The sequence below is a fragment of the Panicum virgatum genome, chromosome 8K, assembly GCF_016808335.1.
Source record: "Panicum virgatum strain AP13 chromosome 8K, P.virgatum_v5, whole genome shotgun sequence".
NCBI lineage: Eukaryota > Viridiplantae > Streptophyta > Magnoliopsida > Poales > Poaceae > Panicum > Panicum virgatum.
In genome coordinates, this window is record NC_053143.1 from 50,807,205 (window position 1) to 50,828,817 (window position 21,613).

The window sequence follows — 21,613 nt, forward strand, 5'->3', positions numbered from 1 at the left end:
AGACCTGATACAATCTCTAATGCTGTCTCTGGTATTGCGATGTGTTGCTCTTCGCGGGCCAAGAAGCCGAACGGTCTGGTTAGTGGGCCGGAATGGGCAAATTAGGAGCGGCCCATGAACGGACGTTGTTGTAGCGTGTTCACGCACGGCTTGTAATGTTTGAAGGGAGAAGAGAGAGATAGAGAGAGAGAGAGAGAGAGAGAGAGCAAGTCGTCTTGGAACTCGTCGGTCTTGGTGGCGGCGAGCTACGACTCGAGAATTCCTGCGAGTCCAATTCCTCTATACCATGAACTCGTGAGACATTCCAATACAAACTCGTAGCTACATCTTGAGTGTCATACCGATCCCCTGACCCCAACGGAGACGATGAGCATCAAGACGCCGGCGATCTCCACCTCCTCCTCCCCCGACGCCGGCGACCCTGCTCCGCCTCTTCCTCCGGGATCATCGCTCAACTCTATCTCCTGACTCGGAAGCAGCCATGGTAACCACCGCACTCGCATATGATCTTGAGTCCTTAACTGCTCGCTAGTACTCGATGCCCCCCCCCCCAAGATTGCATCTTTAGCACCGTTGGATGCGTAGAGCTATGGGTGCTTAGATCCTGCTCTGATTCCCACTGTATCTGGTCCAGAATTGCATCATCGGCGCCTTCAACCTGCCCTACGACATCTTCGTGATCTTCTCCGATGAGAGGACCAGGAAGCAGGTGCGGTCCAGTCCTCTGCATTTTCTTGATTCTTCAAGTTAGTGTCACAAATTTGTGTCAGACTGGCTGCTGGATTGATTGATTCGACGGTCTTGTCATTGATTGATTCGACGGTCTTGTCATTCTTGCAGGTGACAATTAAGAAAGACAACGGGAAGGCGGCCATGGTGCCAGCCTTCCAGAGCCTGGACACCATCGCTGGAGAGGTAGTGCCAGTGTGTTTTTGATGCGTGCTTATTCTGGTATGTGAACTTGTGATGCTGAGTGTTGCGTAAAATTTGTGATGAATTGGTGGTGATCAGGTGTCCATTGCTCCAGTCCCCGGTAAAAGGCGCGAGCGCACTAGTATTAAGATCGAGCTGCTGGGTCAGATAGGTAAAAAATTTTCTAGACCCCAACGATTTCTCCCTTGCCCCTCTGATTGATTCTGAATATGAGTGCTTGGATGGCTAAGCTAATTGCATCTGTAGGATGCTGTATTGGCAGGCTTACTGGGTTAGGTTGCTGAATGTGTGATTGTAGGAAAAACCAATTTGTTGTGATACACTCATGGTTAGAACTTTATATACTTTCTATAAAAGCAGGGAAATCTTAAGCAAAAAATAACTGCAACAATGAAACATACCAACGCAAAGTCCGAACCAAATTAGTGCCACATTGAATAATGAATAAATTAATTACCGCGCTAACATAAGCACACGGTTTTTACTCAGTCCTATTGTTACTTGATGCACCAATGGGCAGTTTTACTGTTACTTGATGCCACAATTGACAATTTTCCTAAAATGTTGTCGCTACGTAATTTCACACCTTAGTGGATTGTTTTGGAAGGTATGTTTGCATTTGCCTCAGCTCGTTGGCTACCTCAAATTACCCAGCTGAATGGATTCTTAATTTGTTCCAAGAGTGTGCCTTCCATTGTGCTTACTACGAGCAATTTTTTCAAAGTCATACTTAAAATAGCGTTTCTTACCGAAAGTAAGAATCTTGTGTATAGCCAAATGGCCAAATAGAAAAATAAATTGTTCTTCAAATGTATAGACAAAGCCACATGCACATAGCTGATACGCGTACACATGTTCGGAATGCAGTGGTTTTCTTTACCCATCAAGCGTGCCAATCCCTCAATTGGCAGGGAAACTGAAATTAGATCTACCTGAAAGTGGGGCCGTGTGATCTCATTGGGCCCACGACGTATGCCTGTCCTTCTCCTATTTATAAGGCGCGTCGATCACTCTCTGCCCTCCTCTTCTCTTCACACTGTACGCCTCTCTCTCTCTCTCTCTCTCTCTCTCTCTCTCCCTCCCGCAGATCACTCTCTCTCTCTCTCTACATGTGAGAAACGAAGGATCAGTTATTCATACCCAAGCCATGGCAGAGAAGGTGAACCCCCTCCCTCCCTCCCTCTCTCTCTCTCTCTCTCTCTCTCTCTCTCTCTCTCTCTCTCTCTCTCTCTCTCTGATCTCCGCGGTGCACAATTGTGCGTTTTTGTTTTCATGGATCTTAACTTGTGGTCATTGATCACTAACCTATATGTTGTTCTTCCGGGTTTTTTTTTGCAAAAGGGAGGTTATATTAAATTAGCACAATGCATCCCATCTTTTACAGACAGCACCCTGAAGAAAGGAAAATTACAACACGCAACCTCCATCTTCCAGAGCACCGCCGCCATCGTCCTTGGTCCCGTCTGTAGGAGACAAACGCCATGACCGAGCAAGATCCGCCTCCCACCTCGCCAAGGGACTCCAAGCTTTGGTATTGCCGCAAGAGCCAACGCCCGGAACCCCAAGCGTATCAATTCCGCTGAACGAATATCGACCGTCACCTTGGCAAAGTAGAAGAGGAAGAAGAAATCCACCGTCGCCAGCCATGAAACCAGCGACCGGAAGAATAGTCCACCATCGCTGAGGGTCCCAGCAACCCGAACAAGCAATCCACCTGCAGGGATGCTACAAACTCCCACCCTTTCGCAAAAGAACAGGAGATATACACTCACGCTTCCATCGCCGAAGATGATGAAGAAGCTCCCACCTGCCGCAGCGCCAAAACCTGTCACACCGCCGCAGATGAAGCAGCAACCATCCACACAACCTCCGGAGACGACACAACGGAGACAAAAGAACCCACCCGACGCCATCGAAGTGGGTAGATGAAATCCTAACCTACCAAATCCTAGCAAGTACAGGGTATATACGTTGGACACCGATTCCATGGATCCCCCCATCCTCTGGTGCCGACGAGGCCGCTGGTGGTAAGGGGATCCGATGAAATCGGCGCCGGAATCAGAGATCGCCCTCAAGTCGCCCTCTTGTACTGTAGAAAGGGGAAAAGAAAGGGACCAGAAGCCCGTGTATGTGATGTTCTTCCGAAGTTGAAAGGAGTAGTGGAGTAAGAATATGTTCTAAAGTTTCTAACACGTGTTTGTCTGTAGGAATATGTCCATCCTGTATTTCAGAATCAAACTGTTCTCTTCACTTATCTAAGTGATCGATGCTCTTCAAAATTCCTTGTCTTTCCTATCAATAAAATCCTCCTCCTGCAAGAGATTAAATATGTTTTGATGGAACTTGTCAAGAGATTATAATGGACCTATTAGTTGGTATTTTCAAGTGCACAACAAAATTCAAGGCTGAGTTGATCGGGGGAGTTACCTGATTGAATTGCCCGTTTCTAGAGAAATTAAAACTTTGCTGACTCCGATCGTTCTACTTTAGCGTCTACTCTACTGTTAGTAACCATAAGAGAGAGAGAGAGAGGGAGAGAGAGATCGAGCGAGCATCTGCTGAATTTAAGAAATTTTTGGAATGTTTGCTGAATTTAAGAAAATCAAGATCTGAAATTCTGAATACGTTTTCCCCTTGCTGTGCTATTACTGTAGTGTATTTGATGCCCTTTGTTATTGGGCTTTTTACATCCGTGCCATTAGTTGAGACCCCACCTCAGTTTTGCCACTAGTTCTGAATCCACCTCAGTTTGCCTTCGTCAATGTTTTTCTTTGCTCAGTTTTGCCATTCCGTCACGTTTGCCATCCATTTTTGGCGTTACTGACCGGTGGGTCCCGCACATTAGTCCGACAGGTGGGCCCAGCTTGCTTCATCCCTTCCCATCCCCAAATCCACCCGATCCCCACTCACCACCCCAGCCGCCGCCCCGCCCCCCGATCCCCAATCCCCACCCCAGCCGCCGCCCCGCCCCGTGTTGGCCCAGACGCCGCCCCGCCCGTGAACCCCGCTGCCGCCCCGCCCGTGCACGCGGCCGGCCGGAGAGGCCAGCCCCACGCCGTGAATCACCTCGCCGTGGAGCCACGCACCAGCTTCGCCGCCGCCGCACGCGTCCAGGGGAGGGGAGGGCCGGCGCGAGATCCGGCCCGCCGCTCCGGGCAGCCGCGCGACCCCCGGGCGGCGCATCCCCCGCCCCCTCCCAAGAAGGCCGGGCAACTACAAGGGCGCAACCTCTTCTCTGGCCGTCCCACGCGCCCGCGCCACCCTGCCCTCCCCGTCATTGCGGAGTCGAGATCCCGAGTACGCGGGCGCCCTCCCGAACGAGGCCGCCGCGAGATCTCTCCGTCTGCGAGCTCCGCTGCCTCCACGACGCCGCCCCCTCCTGGAAGCGCCGGCCCCTCCGCAGCAAGCCTGCTCGCCGGCCCCTCCCCAGCCGCTTGCTTTGCAGGGCGCCGCGCAGGTCACTGCTCGTACAATGCCGCGAGGATCTGGTCTAGGCCGAGGCGGAGGCTCAACCCGAGGAAGGAGAAGAGTAGCACACGCATTCAATGACACGCAGACACAGTGGGGCGCTCATCTGGAATCCGTCGGCAATGACTCGGAGGTAAGTGTTTGTGATTCTTGGTTGGGGCTTGTGATTTGACTGAAATTGAGGCTACAATGGTTCAATTTGTGATGAGAATGTCCCATTTTGCCTATTGATTTTGCAGCTTGAACATCTACTTGATGAGCATAGGGAGGGGATGGTGGTCAGGACTGGGCTGAGATGCCACCATGATCTGTACCCGATCTTGAGCTGTAGCTGGTCGGGTTCAGATGCAGGAAGAAGGTACTTGGCATGCCCACAAGTGTTGCAGCCATGTTCATTCAAATATTGGATTGACCAGGAGTTTAGTGGTAGAGCAAGAAGGGTGATTGAAGACCTCGTGTCTATGAAACAGAGCATGACAGAGTTGTATGTGCATTCCTCTGACCAATGGGATTCCATGTATGCTGATAGACAGAGAGCACGAAAGGAAATTTCTGAATTGAAATCAACAATTAGTGAACAACGTAGTTGCATTTGGTGGTTGTTGTGTTTCTGTATTGTAATCGCTGGAGGCCTATGGCTCATTTTGTAATGTAAAATGCAAGTATGAAATGATGTTGCAACAATTGTAACCATGTATTGTTGAAACATTGATGGTTGCCTTTGCATATTCTGCTGGTGATGCAGTCACGGCCGTGGACAGCGGGAAGAGGGCGCTCGAGATACTGGGCTCGGTACGTGTTCTTCTGTCAGCCTTTGTTCATTGATGCAATGTGCATTACATTACATTACATTACATCTGACGCAATGTGCATCTTGGTAACTAGGAATCGTCGGAGCTCAAGCAAATCCCGGTGGTGATCATGTCCTCCGAGAACGTTCCGACATGGATCAGCAGGTTCGCTCCTGAACCACCCGATCCCATTGCCAATCCTTTATGTCACCTTCTTGCTGATAAATAGAAACTAATGAGAGGCCACGACGACGATCTGAATCTCTGTCCACTTTTTCTTCAGGTGCATGGAAGAAGGCGCCGAGGACTTCCTGCTCAAGCCCGTCAGGCCGTCGGACATCTCCCGCATAACCACTCGGATGCTGCACTGATCAGTGGCCACCACAGTCGTCAGATTGTCAATAGTGTTTTGCAGTTACAGTGGACGTAGCGATCGAGTTTATTCAGAATAGCAGTTAGACACCGTTCAAAAAAAAAAGGAATAGCAGTTAGACTGTAACGGGGGCTCGGCTAGCTTGCTGCCTCAGTAGTAGCAGGAGTTAGCTGTAGGCTTCCAGTAGCGAGTTTCTCAAGATATAAGATGTGTGCATGGATCGTTTCGTTTAATGGAAAATTACAGTGGCTGACCCTTTTGCCACTAGCAAGTTTTGTTTGCTCACTATGTGTGTCCAGGTGCTGCTGGCAGTTCTGTTCCTGCTACCAAGCCACTGAATAAAAGAACTTGACCATTGTCCAGGTGGCATTAGTTGAGACCCCCACCTCATTTGTTTCTTATTGCTAGACTGAAAAAAGAAGATATGGAAAGGAATTAGTTTACTGTCCTTGAGTTGTATGAAGCATGGAGAACCCAGGGACATCCCACTCGTTTTGATGTGCAAAATATGTGTGCGCCGCAGAGACTTGAACCAGCGACCTTAAGTTTGGGAAGGCTAATGAGTGGAACCGCTGACCAATTGCTTCAGCTCAGTGTTTTGTTGAATTTGGAACTGTAATATAATTTATTTATACCTTCCGGAAATATAAGTAAAATTCAAAAAGTGCAGCAATTTTGAACTGTAGGTACCTCGATTAAGTTACAAAAAAATCTATAAAAATTACAAAAGCATAAGAAAAATCAAATAAACATAATTGTGCCTAAAAATTCCAAAAAAATGGACGGAATAACTAAAATATTTCAAATTTGTATTTGAGCGTCTTTTAAAAAAAATAAGAAAATGATAACTATCACCAAAATTTCTGAAACTTGGCATGGTGTCATTATATCATGATAGAGCCCTGAGAAAAAAAATTCACAGTGTTTTGAAACATTTAGTGTCAAAGTCTTCACAAACTCAACATATCTCATGTAAGTTTCTTAAACATTGAACTAGATCCCTCCATTTTATACTACATAGATGAAGTTTCTCATTATTTTCACTTAAATTTTGGAACATACATTCTTCTTTAGTTTTGTATGACATAGGAAAACTAAATTTATTTTGATACGTAGTTTCAAATTGGACGGTATAACTAAAATATTTCAAATTTGTATTTGAGCGTCTTTTAAAAAAATTAAGAATATGAAAACTATCACCAAAATTTCTGAAACTTGGCATTGTGTCATTATATCATGATAGAGCCCTGAGAAAAAATTTTGGACAGCATATCCCCACAAAATTCAAATTTTGGACAACATTTCCCTACAAAATTCAAATTTTGGACAGTATGTCCCCACAAAATTCAAATTTTGGACAGCATGTCTCCACAAAATTCAAATTTTATCAGCATCACAATAAATGAGAATGGAAACATACAATCTGAAACAAAATACTAGTTCAATTTCAAGAAAAATACAAGTCCAATTTCAAACAAACATACAAGTCCATGAGACACACATGTCTATCACAAATTCGAAGTTCGACCCCACTAAAGGTTAAAATATTCTGAAATAAACATCACAAGTCAATGACAAGTTTCATTTTGCGATTTCTTTGACTCTTCCTTGTGTTTTTGGCCGGACTATCTTCAATTGTGTGCACCACCTCTTTACCTCTCTTTCTTTTCTTAGCTTGTGCCACTAGTTTGGACGGCTCAGCTAGTGACACGATAGCTTCGGCTTCTTTGCCTCCCTTCTTTATCCTCTTTGGCAGATTTTTTTTCCTGTGCAACCTACAAACAAATAATAAAATATATAATTACTGATAAACATAAGAAAGGAAGAAGTATGTAAACGAATAATACCTAGCTTTTGTAGCATTAGAGACCTCAGATAGTGGCACAACAACAACATCGGAGGGATCAGGCAGAAGTGGCACAACATCAACATCGGAGGGCTCAGCTAGTGGAGACTCAACAGCAATTTCAGATGGCTCAACTAGTGGAGACTCAGGTGCAACATCAGAGGGTTCAGCATCTGCCTCTCTAGCATTTTCTGCACCCCAATGCTCATCTTCATTAAAAATTGGGTCAACAGCATTTTCTGCACCCCAATGCTCATCTTCACCAAAAGCTGGGTCAACAACATTTTTACAAGTTCTAGCAAAATGCCCAGATCCTCCACATCTTTTACATTTCCGCTTCCTAGGTCCAAGTCCTTTTCTGCCTTCTGCACTTGATCTTATTCTGACCTTTCTTGGCCTTCCTGGTGCTCTCCCCTGAACTGGAGCATGAAGAACAAATCCCGGATCAACTGTTGTCCACTGGTGCTTTCCCTCAATAGAAGGCACATTATCAACATACGTAGCATTAAACCTGGCAACAGAGTAGTACTCATGTACATACTGATCAATCTCACAAGCTAGACCACGAAGAGAAGTAATGAAATACAAGGCATGAATGCACGGCAATCCAGTGATCTTTCATTGTCTGCAACTGCATGTCTTTCTCTGTAAATTTACAGGATACCTCCATTCTCTCTTCTCTTTATCCATTGCTGTCACCTCTGCCTCAAAATTATTGCGCCTAACCAATGTCATTCTGAGACCGTCAGTTTTATCATGCAATTTCTTCATGACAGCTGGAATAATTTGGTGGCTAGCAAACTTTGCAGCTGCAATTTTTTGGCGCAGTGAAAACTTTGCCATAATCATCCTTCTGATGGCGTCCAACAAATCTACCAAATGAAGTCCCTTTGTATCTCTAATCCATGAATTGAAACACTCTGCAAGGTTATTGTTCACATAGTCAACCTTGCAGAGTTCATTGAATTTGCTTCTAGCCCACACCTTCTTGTGGTTATCTTGTAAGAATTTCTTCAGCTTAGGATTTCTATACAACTGATTCAAGTGGTTGCTCACAAGGTTGGGAAGAAGGAAAAGAATTGGAACCACTCCATTTTGGTGCTCAAGGATATCATCACCAATATGAAGGGGCCTCAAATGGTGTGGGTTCCAAAGGAGACTTAAAGCCAAGGACGGCTTCGGGGGATTTGGAGGCTTAGCTTACAAGTGGAAGTGAAGGTTCAAGCCAAAACAAGCTAAGCTCACAACTTGGACATTTGTTGCCCAAGTCCCCCATAAGGTAATAGTAGCTAGATTTCAATTCAAGTATCATGTAGATCCATTGCTCTTGCTAGGATGTTTGCATGGTGATTCAAACACTAAATGCACACATTTCAGGGGAGTTCATCCTATAGGTTGTGATTTTGAGACTAACATGTTTGCAAGTTTATCTTTTGTAGTCTCACGTGGAGTTAACACTCTAAGAGAATGTTATTCACGATCAATGTGAACAAACAACTCTATAAGAGTGATAAGATAATTTGTGCTTTCATGCATATTGAGCCATGCTTTATTGAACTTAAATACTCATATCTAAGTTCATAGGCTATGTGCTCATACATTTGCTTAACCTTGGTGTACCAAGTGATCTTTGTTTAAAGACTTTCAATTGGTTGCAAGTCACTTTCAATTGGTACATGCAAGGTAAACAAAGCACCCCCGGAGGTATGCAAGGTTCTAAACTCATTCAATTGGTATAATTGTTAATTTCTTATCTTTTTTAGAGCTACCTCCGTGCATGATATGATCTAAGCTTTCTTGTTGAAACTTTTAGTTGTACACTTGATTTTCACATTATCATGTTGTGTACACACTTGTGAAAAGCTTAGCTCATGTCATGCTAGTTTCGTGATTTTATGATCCACCATAGTAAATTTTCAATTGGTATCTTCATTGATATCATGCAATTGGATCATGAGTCATGAAACAAACTCCCTAGGCTACTAATCTTCTCTTGAGCTATATTGTTTTGCAAGACCTTTTAGGTACAAGACCTTTTAGGTGATTTGATTCCAAAGGGGGAGAAATGTTGATCAAAGCAAGGCATGTTCCCAGCAAAGAGGGAGAGATGTTCCCAAGAAGGAAAAATATTCCAAAAGGGGAGACATGCCGAGTGGATCAAGTCAACATATGAGAGATGAGTAGCAAATAGGGGGAGGAACAAAGGGGGAATCATAGCTGTAGGGGGAGGCCAAGTCAACATTGGATAGTGGTAAGCATCCAAGCAAGTGTAAGTGGTTAAATTTGTCAAATTTTTGTAAATTTCTGTTTGTTTTGATTGTGTTGTCATCAATCACCAAAAAGGGGGAGATTGTAAGGAACATGGCCCCATTTAGGCCATTGTTTGTGATTTTGGTGATTGAGTGACAACATAATCAATGGGACTAATGAGTTTGTGAGATCACACTTGTAGGAGTTTTTAGGTCCCATGGATATGAGTCAACATGTATAATTCATCGTCAAGACGCAATGTCCAATCTATCGTCGAGACGCCAAGTCCAATTCACCATCAAGATGACAAGTCCAATCCACCGTAGACATGTCAAAGCATAGTGGAAATCCAGAGATAGAATACCCCAGCTTCAAGTTGGTGTACTCCGGGCGACAAAGGCAACCACACCCTGAGCCGGAAACCCCGCTGCAGGGGGACGCCATCTCACCAACACGGCCAGGCTCCCCCAATACATGCCAGCGAAAGCACTTCTTGGTGAAAATTTCTAAAAAGACGGCAAGGATCCTCCCTACGCCAATGGCGAGAAGACTACGTTCCCGCGCCTGCGCACCTTGCGCTCCGCGGCGCAGCCGTCGCATCGCTGGGATGGAGCCGGATGTTCCTAGTGGCGGGACATCCCAAAGAGCAAGGAAGAAGGTAATGCGTGCCCGGGACCTCATTGGGGAGACTGCCGGCATCGATTAGCAAAGCTTGGAGAGGTACTTCAAGCTATTCACTGGCTCGGCGAGGCTCCCGGACTCCCAGGCTTTGGCGCTCTCGGCTCTCTTCGGATGGGCTGCTCCTGATGAGGAAGAGTTGTGGCGGGTGACTGGTTGCTGACTGTTGCTGCCAAGGTCGTTCTTTTCCTTTGCCAGACATGAATCCATCTAAGATCCTTTGCTGGAATGTCCGTGGATTAAATTCCAGGGCACGACAAGACACTGTAAGAACCTTGATCACCACAGGTCGAATTGAGGTAGTCAGTTTACAGGAGACAAAAATGTCGGGTGTTTCTCATAGCTGCATTCTTTCTATGCTGGTGTGACATCCCGAAAAATGCACCAAAATAAAACACGCGCTAATTATAATTTTCGAAATCTTTCATCGTTGAGCTCAATCCTTTCCTGTCCAAGAATCGTTTCCCGCCTGATCTCCCGATGTCCAATCACTGTCGTGGCCCTCTCTTTTTCCTGTGCCACGCATCACGAACCACCGACCGCCGCGCCACGCCGGACCAACGCGTGTGCGCGTGCAACCGCGGTCGACGCCGCGACCGGCGCCAGCGCGAATCTCTCCCTCCCTCTCTCTTTCTCTCTTTCTCCCTCTCTCTTTTTTTCCTTTTTCTTTTCTCTTTTCTATTTTCCATTTTCTTTTCTATTTTCTCTCCCCCTTCCTCCTCTCTTCCTTCCCTCCTCCACGCGCACTGCAGAGCCGTCCGGCCTCCCCTACTTGCCGAGCGCGCCCGGCTCCCGCCCCACCCTCACCGCCAAAGCAGCTCGCCACCACCCTCTCGCCGCACGCGCACGCCGCACCCACACACCGCACGCCCGCCCGCCCTGCACCGCCTCGCGCAGCATGTGTTTCGCATGCTCCGGGCCCTGCCACGCTGCTTGCCGACCCGCCACCGCCTTCCTGTGCCGCCATCGCTGCCGGCCGCCTGTGCGTGCACTGCACCCACGTGGAGCACGCCACTGCTCGCCGCGTCTCCCGCCGTCGAGCACTGCATCGCCTGCCCCGCGCACGCCTGCCCGAGCCGTCACCTCATCCTGTGACCGGCCTCGCCGCCCGCGACGCCGGAGGCCATTAATGGTGCTCCGCGCCGCTCGCCGGCCTCCACCTACACCCGGACTCGCCACCGCCTCTCCTCAGCTATAAAGCGACCCCCCCCCCCCCCGCGCCGCTCCTTCGCCCCACGACCACCTCCGTCACCTCCAGCTCCTCTCTCCCAGCCCGCAGCGCCGCTGCTGCACACACTACAGCACGCCGCCGTCGCTCCCGTCGCCCCGCTTCTTCGTGTCGCCCCGGCCCAAGGTAGGGGGCACACTAGGGTCCTTCCTTCCCTCTCTCCCTTTGCCCCCCGCCTGCTCACCCCAAGCCGCCCCTGCTCGTGCCACCCATGGCCGCAGACGTCCGCCGCGACCATGGCCGCCGCGCCCACTCCTGCAGGACCCCTTCTCCGAAATTGGAGAGGGGAATCGAACCCCCAAGCCTCCACCTCCTTTTTCCCCATGATCCCGGCCACCCTAGAGCCCCAGACCACCGGCCCAGGGCCGCCGCCGGTGAGCCCTCTCCCTCCCCTGTTCCTCAGCACAAGGGGGAGGAAGAAGACAGGGCATATTAGCCCATAACCCCCTCCCCTTCTTTTTAATTAATTAAGAACCCTTCCACCCTTGGTTTTCTTTCAAATAAAACCCTGTCCTTTATGGTAATTACAAACAAAAACTCCACTACATAAACTTAATTATAAATAGGACCCTACTCTTTTCCCGAATAACCCAAACCTTTCCAGAAATTACAACCAAGCCCCTGCCTTCTCAAATATAATTACAAACAGGTCCCTGGACCCCTGTTTAGACCCTAAACACCCCATTGACCTATCATTTCATGTGCCAAACGACCTCGGATCTACCTAAAACATTACCACGCCTCTCATGACATAATTTTGTCCATGCCATTAGGAAACCGCCCGAAAATATTACTCCAAACTCCCTATCTTAATTATTTCCGATTCGAGCTCAACGATAAAACTTTTATTTCTTTTTCCTAATTGTGTGTTTGTTTGTATGTGTCGTAGACCACGGTGTGAACGAGGGAGAGCCCGTTAACGTACAATACTGTGAGCAAGCAAACGAGGACCATTTCCACGACCCCGAGCCCGAAGGACAGTGCTTCGACCAGGACCTCCCCGAAGGCTTCGAAGACGGCAAGTTCAATCCCATCCTTTGATGCATGCTTTTATCCTAGTTTTCATAAACACAACCTATTGGCCTGTTTTACAAAATTGCATATGTTTTGCTTGCTGAAAACACGGTTGGATAGCCACCCCTTGATTTGTTATAACCATTCCTTGACCACCAAGATTAATGTCTGATTTTGTTTGGACGTTAATCGCTGCTACAACGCTTAGGATCTTATACACATTTCAACTCATTTTACAAAGAAAATGTGTGTGTGTGTGTGGAAAGGGATAAAAGTGGAATTTTCAAAAGATAAGTCTAGACGGGATGGATGGCATTTCTGTGTGAATTGCCGTTTGGTGTGCTTGTGCTTGTGTGGCAGAGCAAGGAAGGGAGATATCCATCTTGTCACCACTAAGGACTGAGTTGGTGTTACATCTCACCTAACTCCACTTTCGTGCAAACCACTTGACCGTTGTATGGGCAACGGCTTAGCATAAACCCCACTAGTTAGTCTGATAGCCATCAGTAGAGCTGAGAGCAACAGGTGACCAAGGAGAAGGGATATGTTCTGTGTGACTTAGGCCCCGGTTAAACCTCAGAGATAGGTCAATGTCCCCTTGGTGGAACCCGTGGTGGCTAGTCAGGTCTAGCTATGGTGGGTAAAGGCTTTGTTGGGATCTGCACCGACACTAAAGTGATCGTGTTGTGGTACCCCACTTGTGGGTAAAGTTGCACACCTCTGCAGAGTTGAAACCTATTCGAATAGTCCGTGACCACGGTACTGGGCGGGTTACGGTGTGGTCACATAACTAGTGTTTACTTTGGGATGGGTTGGCATGAGTTGTTTTGGAAATGTGTCCGGCAGCTATGCCGTGTGCCACGGCGGATGAGGAGTCCGGTAGCATCTTAAAACTTGGATCCCGTGGGGATCAACCCCTCGTGTTACTTGGTACAAGAAAACTGGTTTTGGGAAAAATGCTTTCTTTCAAATGAACCCCTGCATAAAATATTGCTTTCAGCAAATCAAACCCTAGCCCTATCCTTGACTTACCATGTGTATGATATTCTGTTATATCCCCTCCGTGGGTGTGGTTGGACTTGCTGAGTACGTTTGTACTCACCCCATTCTTTATTTTTATAGAGGAAGATCCAGACTTTGTACCTGACGATGTTGAGTAGGGGTACCGTCCTGCACCCAGCCTTGCCTGTGGATTTGGGTCACCCGCAGGAGTTATCGCATGGCGCAAGACTCTGATGACTTTCTTTTTATATTTAATATTGTTACGTGTGTATGGATTGTAATCCTCGCGATAGTGGCGCTTCTCTGCTCACTACCGCGTAGAGTTGTATGGTAATGAACCATCTGATGTAATAAATGTGTCATCAACCTCCTGGGACTGATGTTTGTAACACATTTAAGTCTTCTCTTATGAGGGGACGCTTCAACTGGGCTCTAATTTTCCTCATTGGGTAGAGCTGCCAGCGGTTGGTGCTAGTGGGGGTATTTTAGTCGCTTGGCGACATGATCTAGGACCAGCTACGACCACCAGGCTAGATAATTTCAGCTTGTCTGTTCAATTCTCCCCGGCCAACTCACAAGCCTGGTGGTTAACTTGTGTGTACGGTCCTCAAGGGAATGATAATAAAGTGCTTTTCATGCAAGAAATTCGTGATGTGAGATCAGCTTGTCCTGGACCGTGGCTTCTGCTTGGGGATTTCAATTTAATAACACACACTGATGATAAGAACAGTGGGACTGTTGACAGGGCAATGATGGGAAGATTTCGCCATTTGATCAGTGACTTGGAGCTAAAAGATTTGCCTCTGCTTGGCCGCAAATACACGTGGTCCAATCAGCAAGACCAGCCGACACTAGTCAAACTTGACAGAGTTCTTTGCTCAGCCAATTGGGAGCAGATGTTTCCTAACTATCTATTGCAGAGTTGTGCCACAGATGGGTCAGATCATTGCCCACTCCTGCTAGGTTTGAATGATGTACAACCGGCTAAGGCCAGATTTCATTTTGAGGCCTTTTGGCCCAGCCTGGATGGTTTTCAAGAGGTAGTTGCAGCAGCTTGGGCATCTGAGGCAGTTTCTCATTGCCCATTTGACACCCTGGCAAGAAAATTCAGAACACTTGTTAGAAAACTTCAAAGCTGGAGCCAAAAGAAAGTGGGCCATGTCAATTCACAACTAGCACTAGCCAGGGAAGTGCTCCATCAGCTCGAATTATGGCTCAAGAACAAACTGAAGCCGCATTCCTTGGCTCTTTCCTCTCTGCAGCGTACCATCGCAAGAAGTAGATCCTGCATTGGTTGGCTTAAGGAAGGTGATGCCAATACATCTCTATTTCAGGCACACGCCCGACACCGCAAGAGGAAGAATTTCATTGCTAAGATCACCACGGTCGAGGGGACAATCCTCACCAAACATGACGAAAAGGAGCAGCATATCTTTGATTTCTATAACAGTTTGCTGGGCAGCAGTACTGACAGAGATATGACAGTTAATCTAGCAGAATTAGACATGCCAAATATTCCTCTACATGACCTAGAAGTTCCTTTTTCAGAAGAGGAAGTTTGGAAAACAGTAAAGACATTACCTTCCCATAAAGCTCCTGGCCCTGATGGGTTTACAGGCAGATTCTATAAAGTGTGTTGGCATATTATCAAAGTGGACATAATGGCTGCGATATCAGCTGTATGGAGCCGAAAATTCACCAACTTTGAGCTCTTGAATTCAGCTTTTGTCACTCTCCTACCAAAGAGAGAGGATGCCTCTAGTATAAAGGATTACAGGCCCATCAGTTTAGTGCATTCATTCACCAAGCTGGTAACAAAAATCCTCGCCAACAGACTTGTCGGGTATTTGAATCAGCTGGTTTCCCCCAACCAAAGCGCTTTCTTTAAAGGTCGGTTCATTTTTGACAACTTCATGCTGGTCCAACATACCACAAAGTTCCTGCACCAACAGAAACAGGCTCGCATTCTTCTCAAACTGGATATCACTAAGGCCTTTGACTCGGTTTCTTGGCCCTTCCTCCTGGAATTGTTGAATCAGTTGGGTTTTGGGCAAATTTGGTGTGATATCATAAGAGGGCTGCTAAGCACATCTTCCACTCAAGTACTCCTTAATGGCTCTCCAGGAGAAAAAATTTATCATCAGCGAGGCCTTAGACAGGGAGACCCACTATCCCCCATGCTCTTCATACTAGTCATGGATGTGCTGTGTCATATAATAAATAAAGCTGCGGAACAGAATATGCTACAACCATTGGCGAGAAGAGCATTACGCCATAGGATCTTGTATGCTGATGATGTGGTGCTTTTCTTGAGGCCCTCGGCTAGTGATATTGAGATCACTTTGGATATATTGCAGCTATTTGGAATCGCTTCTGGGCTCATAACAAACCTCCAAAAAAGCAGTGTCCTTCCCATCCAGTGCAGTGAAGATGACAAAGTATTCTTGCAGGAATCCTTGCCATGCCAAATCTCGGAGTTTCCATGTAAATACCTAGGGGTTCCTCTCTCCCCTCACAAACTCACTAAAGCTCAAGCAATGTCTTGTGGAAAGAGTAGCAGACAGACTCCCAAGTTGGAAGGCTGACTTGCTCACCAAAGCTGGTAGGGTAATATTGGTCCAGTATGTGCTCACCTCAATGCTCATCTACATTTTGTTAGCACTTGATCTGCCACCCAGTGTCTTGAAGGCAATAGACAAGATCATAAGAGCTTTCTTATGGAAGGGCCGGAAGGATGTTAAAGGAGGGCATTGTCTGCTTGCATGGCCAAAAGTCACAAGACCAGTTTTTTTAGGAGGGCTTGGCATCTATGACCTCCAAAAACTGGGATGGGCACTAAAACATAGGTGGCTATGGCTGCAGAAAACTGAACCTGAAAAGGCATGGTCTTTTTTCCCAATTCAGGCCCAACACCAGGTCTAGTCCTTTTTTGCAATGGCTGTCAAAACAGTAATTGGAAATGGAAAAAACACTAGTTTTTGGACAGATGGCTGGTTGCTTGACCAAAGCCTAAAACAGACCCTGCCACATCTATACAGTGCAGTAGCAGTAAGAGCAAGGAAAAGAACAGTGTTCGATGCTATAACTGATGGAAGGTGGATTTCAGATATTAGAGGAGCATTGAGTGTGCAGGTTTTGATTGAATACATTCATCTTTGGGAGCTTCTTTCAGATGTTGAGCTACAGCCAAAGGTGGAAGATTTACATATTTGGAAGTTCACAGCCTCTAGTCTTTATTCCACCAAATCAGCATATGAGGCTCTTTTCATTGGTGCCACCCAATTCGACCCTTGGGAGAGAATTTGGAAAAGCTGGGCTCCGGGGAAATGCAAGTTCTTTTTGTGGACTGCTGCCCATAATTGATGCTGGACAACAGACAGACTTGCTAAAAGAGGCCTTAACCATCCACCAAAATGTCCACTTTGTGATCAAATTGAAGAAACAATAGACCACCTGCTGGTTTCTTGTGTCTTCACCCGGCAATTCTGGTTCATCATCTTGCAGCAATTTGGGTTACAAGCTGCAGCACCACAGCTAGCTGATATCTGCTTTGTGGATTGGTGGGGAGGAGTTAGCAGCATGCTTTCTGGTCAGGGTAAAAAAGGAGTTAACTCTATCATTATCTTAGGGGCCTGGTTAATTTGGAAACATCGCAACCGTTGTGTGTTTGATGGTGAGACCCCCAATGTTTCCCGGGTTGTGGAAGCCTTTAGAGAGGAGGTCCAGTTGTGGTCTGTAGCAGGGGCCAGAGGAGTTTCATATCTCCTCGCCTTAGCTCCCTCTTAGTTGAAGAGGGTGTGTGTTCGTGTGGTCTGGTCCCTGTTAGTGTCTATTTTAAGAGGGAGAAAGTACTAGTTTTTGAGGGTGTGTTACAGACCCTTTATCCCTGTAACAGTTTTGGGGGGGTACCCCCACAATTTCTTCTTAATATATTGATGCGCAGTTCTCCTGTGCGTTCGAGGAAAAAACATCTTATTACCACATTCACAGCAAGATCTAGAACCCAATCTGGTTATAACTAAAGATTACATTGTCTTGGAAAAAGATAAAACTACTTCATTATGCCAACGAACTGAATTGGAGAGAAAAATATGTTGTACTTCTGCTTGTTTCAAAATGATGACATACAAACTTAAGTTTCGTGTGCAACTTCCCTCTGCTAATAATTTACTAATTATGATTCCACAAGCATTGGTTGGTAAGTTCGTATATGCTAGGATGTAAACTGAAAAGGCTACTTTTCATCGTCTTTGGTGCATGGTGGGTGCAGCAAAGATTAGATTCCTTGACCGTAATTTCCTCGCAAACTACCACCAGAACAGCACAAAACTTTTTCTCCCAAAAGTCTCTATCTATACTTCTACCTTACAATAGAATCTTTCTATGTTCTTCTAGATGTGTTCAATTTTATGTTTTTGTCAAGGCTCAAATTATATTGATATGAATGAATTCCTCATGGTTTCTAAATATGGCATTAGATTGGTCTTCGATCTGATGAGAGTGGTCTTCCTTACAAAATTTGAAGAAGTTAAATTGAGTTCTGATAATTGGGCCAGATTGTGACAGTCCAAGTGCCCGTTCATCTATCCATCATATATGGTCCGGCACTCAGGCTACGTTGTCTTCAGGTGTAACATGAATCTTAATGCCTGAGATAATCTGCCTGCCGCAGCACAGTTATCGTGCTGTGTTTATAAGGCTCAGTACTGAAGTTAACAGCTGGGGCTCCAAGTTTTCTCAGCACACAGATGAAGCATATAAAACTGGATCATCTACCAATCTCTGGGCACAGCATAGCACACAAGATTGGTCACACTGTCAGGTTTCCCTCAAATAGCCAACAGTAACTGCAATAATAATGGTCTTGTAAGAACTTTATATGCTTTCTATAAAAGCAGGGGAACCTTTACTAAAAAAACTGCAACAATGGTTTCTTCAAAAAAAAAAACTGCAACAATGAACGCAAAGTTTGAACCAAATTAGTGCCACATTCAACAATGAATAAATTACCTCCCTAACATATATAACCTCGTTTTTACTCAGTTCTATTGTTAATTGATGCACCAATGGGCAGTTTTACTGTTGTTCGCTGCAGCAGTTGACTACTTTCCTAAAACGATGTCGTTGCGTAATTTGACACCTCAATCAGTGGATTGTTTTGGAAGGTATCCTTGCATTTCCCTCCTTGGCTACCTCAAGATTACCCAGCTGGATGGATTCTTAATTAATTTGTTCCAAAAGTGTGCCTTGCATTGTGATCACTATGAGGAATTCTTGCAAAGTCATACTCAAAATTTCATTTTTTTTTACCGAAAATGAGATTACTGTGTTTGCCAATGAAAACATTCCTTAGACACGTCCTGATGAGTGGTGTGACATGTAAATTCGTCTCCCTTCCACAGTTAGAAAAATATTGTTGTTTCAAACGTACAGCCAAATTATTAAATAAATTAAAGCCACATGCACGTAGCTGATACGCGTACACGCGTCCCTAAATCTAATACGACGGTCTTGTTTACCATCGAAGTTGGGCTGTCAGGGTCTCAGGGATACTGAAGTTAGTTAGCTCTACCTGAACGTGGGGTCATGTGACCTCGCTCATCAGGCACACGACGTGCGCCTAAGCCTTCTCCTATATATAAGGCGCCTCACTATCTGCCCTCCCTCCTCTTCACACTGCACGCCTCTCTCTCTCTCTCTCTCTCTCTCTCTCTCTCTCTCTCTCTCTCTCTCTCTCTCTCTCTCTCTCTCTACATGTGAGAAACCAAGGATCAGTTCACACCCAAGCCATGGCAGAGAAGGTGATCTCTCTCTCTCTCTCTCTCTCTCTCTCTCTCTCTCTCTCTCTCTCTCTCTCTCCCCCCCCCTCTCTCTCCATGAGCGCTCTGTGGTGCACAACTGCGCGTTCTTGTTTTCATGGATCTCAATTTGTGGTGGTTGATCATGATCACTAACCTGTATGCTGTTCTTCTGAAACTGAAAGGGTTAGAGGAGCAAGAATATGTTCTAAAGTTTTGTGTACTCACTCATGTTTGTCTCTAGGAATAATATCTCCATCCCGTATTTCAGAATCAAACTGTTCAAGAGCTAGCATGTTGCATCACTTTATCTAAGTGATTGATGCTTTTCAAAATTCCCCTTCTTTCCGATCAATGAAAATCCTTCTTGTTTTGACGGAACTTGTCAAGAGATTATGATGGTCCTGTTAATGGTATTTCAAGTTTACAACAAAATTCAAGGCTGAGTTGATGGGGGGAGTTACCTGATTAAATTGTCCGTTTCTAGAGAAATCAAAAAGTTTACTGTCACTGATTGTTCCACACTAGCATCTATTCTACTGTTACTAATCACAAGAGAAATAAAGAAAATGCATGCATTTGCTGAATTTAAGAAAAATTTGCAATGTTTGAAGAAGGATGCCCTTTTGTTATAGCTCGGTGCTGTCAAAAAAATATTTTACTACTTACTAATTAACACACCGCTGTCAACACAGATCTCCATGATAATCGTCGTGGTTAACCTTGATTGCCACAAGTGCTACAATAAGATCCGCAAGATTCTATGCCAGCTCCAAGGTAAGAGAAATACTGAAGCCTCTCTTCAGTAAGATGATTCATCACAATTGTTTGGAACTGTACACAAATTCGAGCAAAATTTCAGTGCTTCAATGTTCAAACATCTCTAGGACGATCGCACAAATTCACTCTAAACCTCGAGTTGTTCATGCAGACTGCGAGAGGATCCAGATGATCTCCTTCGACGATAAGAGCAAGACGATCACCATCGTCGGGCCGTTCGACCCGATCAGGCTCGCCTGCAAGCTCCGGTGCAAGGGCGGCAAGGTGATCAGGGACATCCACATCGTGGACAACGGAGCCGCCGCAGAGGATGGCAGAGCGGCCACTGTCGCCGGATCGGAGCCGGCGAAGAACGGCAGGCCGAAGCACGACGATGAGCCGCTGCGGTCACCTAATAAGCCGTCAAAGCCGCCGCGCCCGCCGTGTAGGCCGTGCGAGCAGGCGCCGGTGGAGTACGTGATACCGACGGTGGAGATCCCGTCGTTGCCGGCGCCGCCGGTGGGGCCGTGCGGGTGCCCCTGCTGCGCGCCGTGCCACCTGGGCTACTACGAGGGGTGCCGGTGCTGCTGCTGCGGCAGGTTGTACGCGCAGCCGCTGCGGGCGCCGGCGGGGTGCGGGTACAGGAGCTGCCGGACCTTCAGCGACGAGGACCCGACAGCGGCGTGCAGCATCATGTGATGGTTTTCAGTGGAGTCTTGGTAGTAACAAGTTCTGCACAGTGGCCCAATGTCTACGGGAGTTTTTCAGTGTTTTTTGCGTGGATTAAAATTGGGTTTTCAGTGGTTTTTGCACAGATTGGTGGATTAATATGAAATGAGCATGTTTAAATGATCTTGTGAGATTGTTCAAAAAAAACTATATATAGTTGATTTTCTTAACGAATGGCACACTTGACTGAACACTGAAAATTGGTGTACACCTGGTGTGCCTAATTGGTAGAGCTTGAGTTCTTTTAGAGAGGTGGAGTGCGGGCTCTCTTTGTAAATTTTTTTTCCAGTTTTGTAGCCTCTTGGCTTTACTCTCTCCTTATTAATACAATGGGCAGCTCTTCTGCCAGTTCCGTTTCAAAAAAAGAACACTGAAGATTGCTGTATTACAGTGCTATGTTGAGTCTGCAAGACAAACAGGATCAGATTCTCCTGAAAAAGTCTGCAACCATAAAAGGAGAAAAGATCGATGCTTGTGGCTTGTATTCCCTGGACCATTAGCACAAATCTAGTCATTAGGATGATTCGTCAAAAATTGTTCCCATCTTGACAAACTATCATCAGCCTTTCACCAACTGCCATTTACCAACGTTGTTAACGGCTTACGTGCAGCAAAAGCAGAGTCTCGTCAGAGAACACGTACTCGATCTAGTCTCGGGAAGGAATCCACGACTGTAATGTCTTCAGGTTAGACCTACAGTTCAAAAGTTTGAGAGCTCAGCGTCCCTTGAAAATAAACTAGCAC

General features: G+C 46.2%; 2 protein-coding genes across 4 annotated transcripts; both read left to right on the forward strand.

The window, feature by feature from the left end:
* The first annotated feature begins 861 nt into the window (after positions 1–861).
* LOC120645087 (protein PYRICULARIA ORYZAE RESISTANCE 21-like) lies at positions 862–21,182 on the forward strand. Of its 3 annotated transcripts, XM_039921835.1 has the most exons (4): positions 862–915; positions 1,012–1,084; positions 20,077–20,158; positions 20,313–21,182. In XM_039921835.1, the coding sequence occupies exons 3-4, from the start codon at positions 20,083–20,085 to the stop codon at positions 20,837–20,839; spliced, it is 603 nt and encodes a 200-aa protein (XP_039777769.1). In that variant the 5' UTR covers positions 862–915; positions 1,012–1,084; positions 20,077–20,082; the 3' UTR covers positions 20,840–21,182. The 3 variants fall into 3 exon arrangements, with proteins under 3 accessions (XP_039777769.1, XP_039777767.1, XP_039777768.1); XM_039921833.1 differs by lacking the exons at positions 862–915; positions 1,012–1,084 and adding an exon at positions 1,112–2,092; XM_039921834.1 differs by lacking the exons at positions 862–915; positions 1,012–1,084 and adding an exon at positions 19,269–19,384.
* On the forward strand, positions 4,326–5,983 carry LOC120645089 (two-component response regulator ORR7-like). The gene is made up of 4 exons (XM_039921836.1): positions 4,326–4,534; positions 4,641–5,193; positions 5,287–5,357; positions 5,476–5,983. Exons 2-4 carry the CDS (start codon positions 5,113–5,115, stop codon positions 5,561–5,563), a joined length of 240 nt encoding a protein of 79 aa, XP_039777770.1. The 5' UTR covers positions 4,326–4,534; positions 4,641–5,112; the 3' UTR covers positions 5,564–5,983.
* Positions 21,183–21,613: the final 431 nt, after the last annotated feature.

What these genes read in the sequence shown, in the direction of transcription:
- LOC120645087 (XM_039921833.1), top strand. An exon ending in GATTCTATGCCAGCTCCAAG is followed by an intron (nt 20,159 to 20,312) that starts GTAAGAGAAATA and finishes TTGTTCATGCAG; the next exon opens with ACTGCGAGAGGATCCAGATG.
- LOC120645089 (XM_039921836.1), top strand. Translation starts at nt 5,113, where the DNA reads ATGGTTGCCTTTGCATATTCTGCTGGTGATGCAGTCACGGCCGTGGAC. An exon ending in CGCTCGAGATACTGGGCTCG is followed by an intron (nt 5,194 to 5,286) that starts GTACGTGTTCTT and finishes CTTGGTAACTAG; the next exon opens with GAATCGTCGGAGCTCAAGCA. An exon ending in GTTCCGACATGGATCAGCAG is followed by an intron (nt 5,358 to 5,475) that starts GTTCGCTCCTGA and finishes CTTTTTCTTCAG; the next exon opens with GTGCATGGAAGAAGGCGCCG.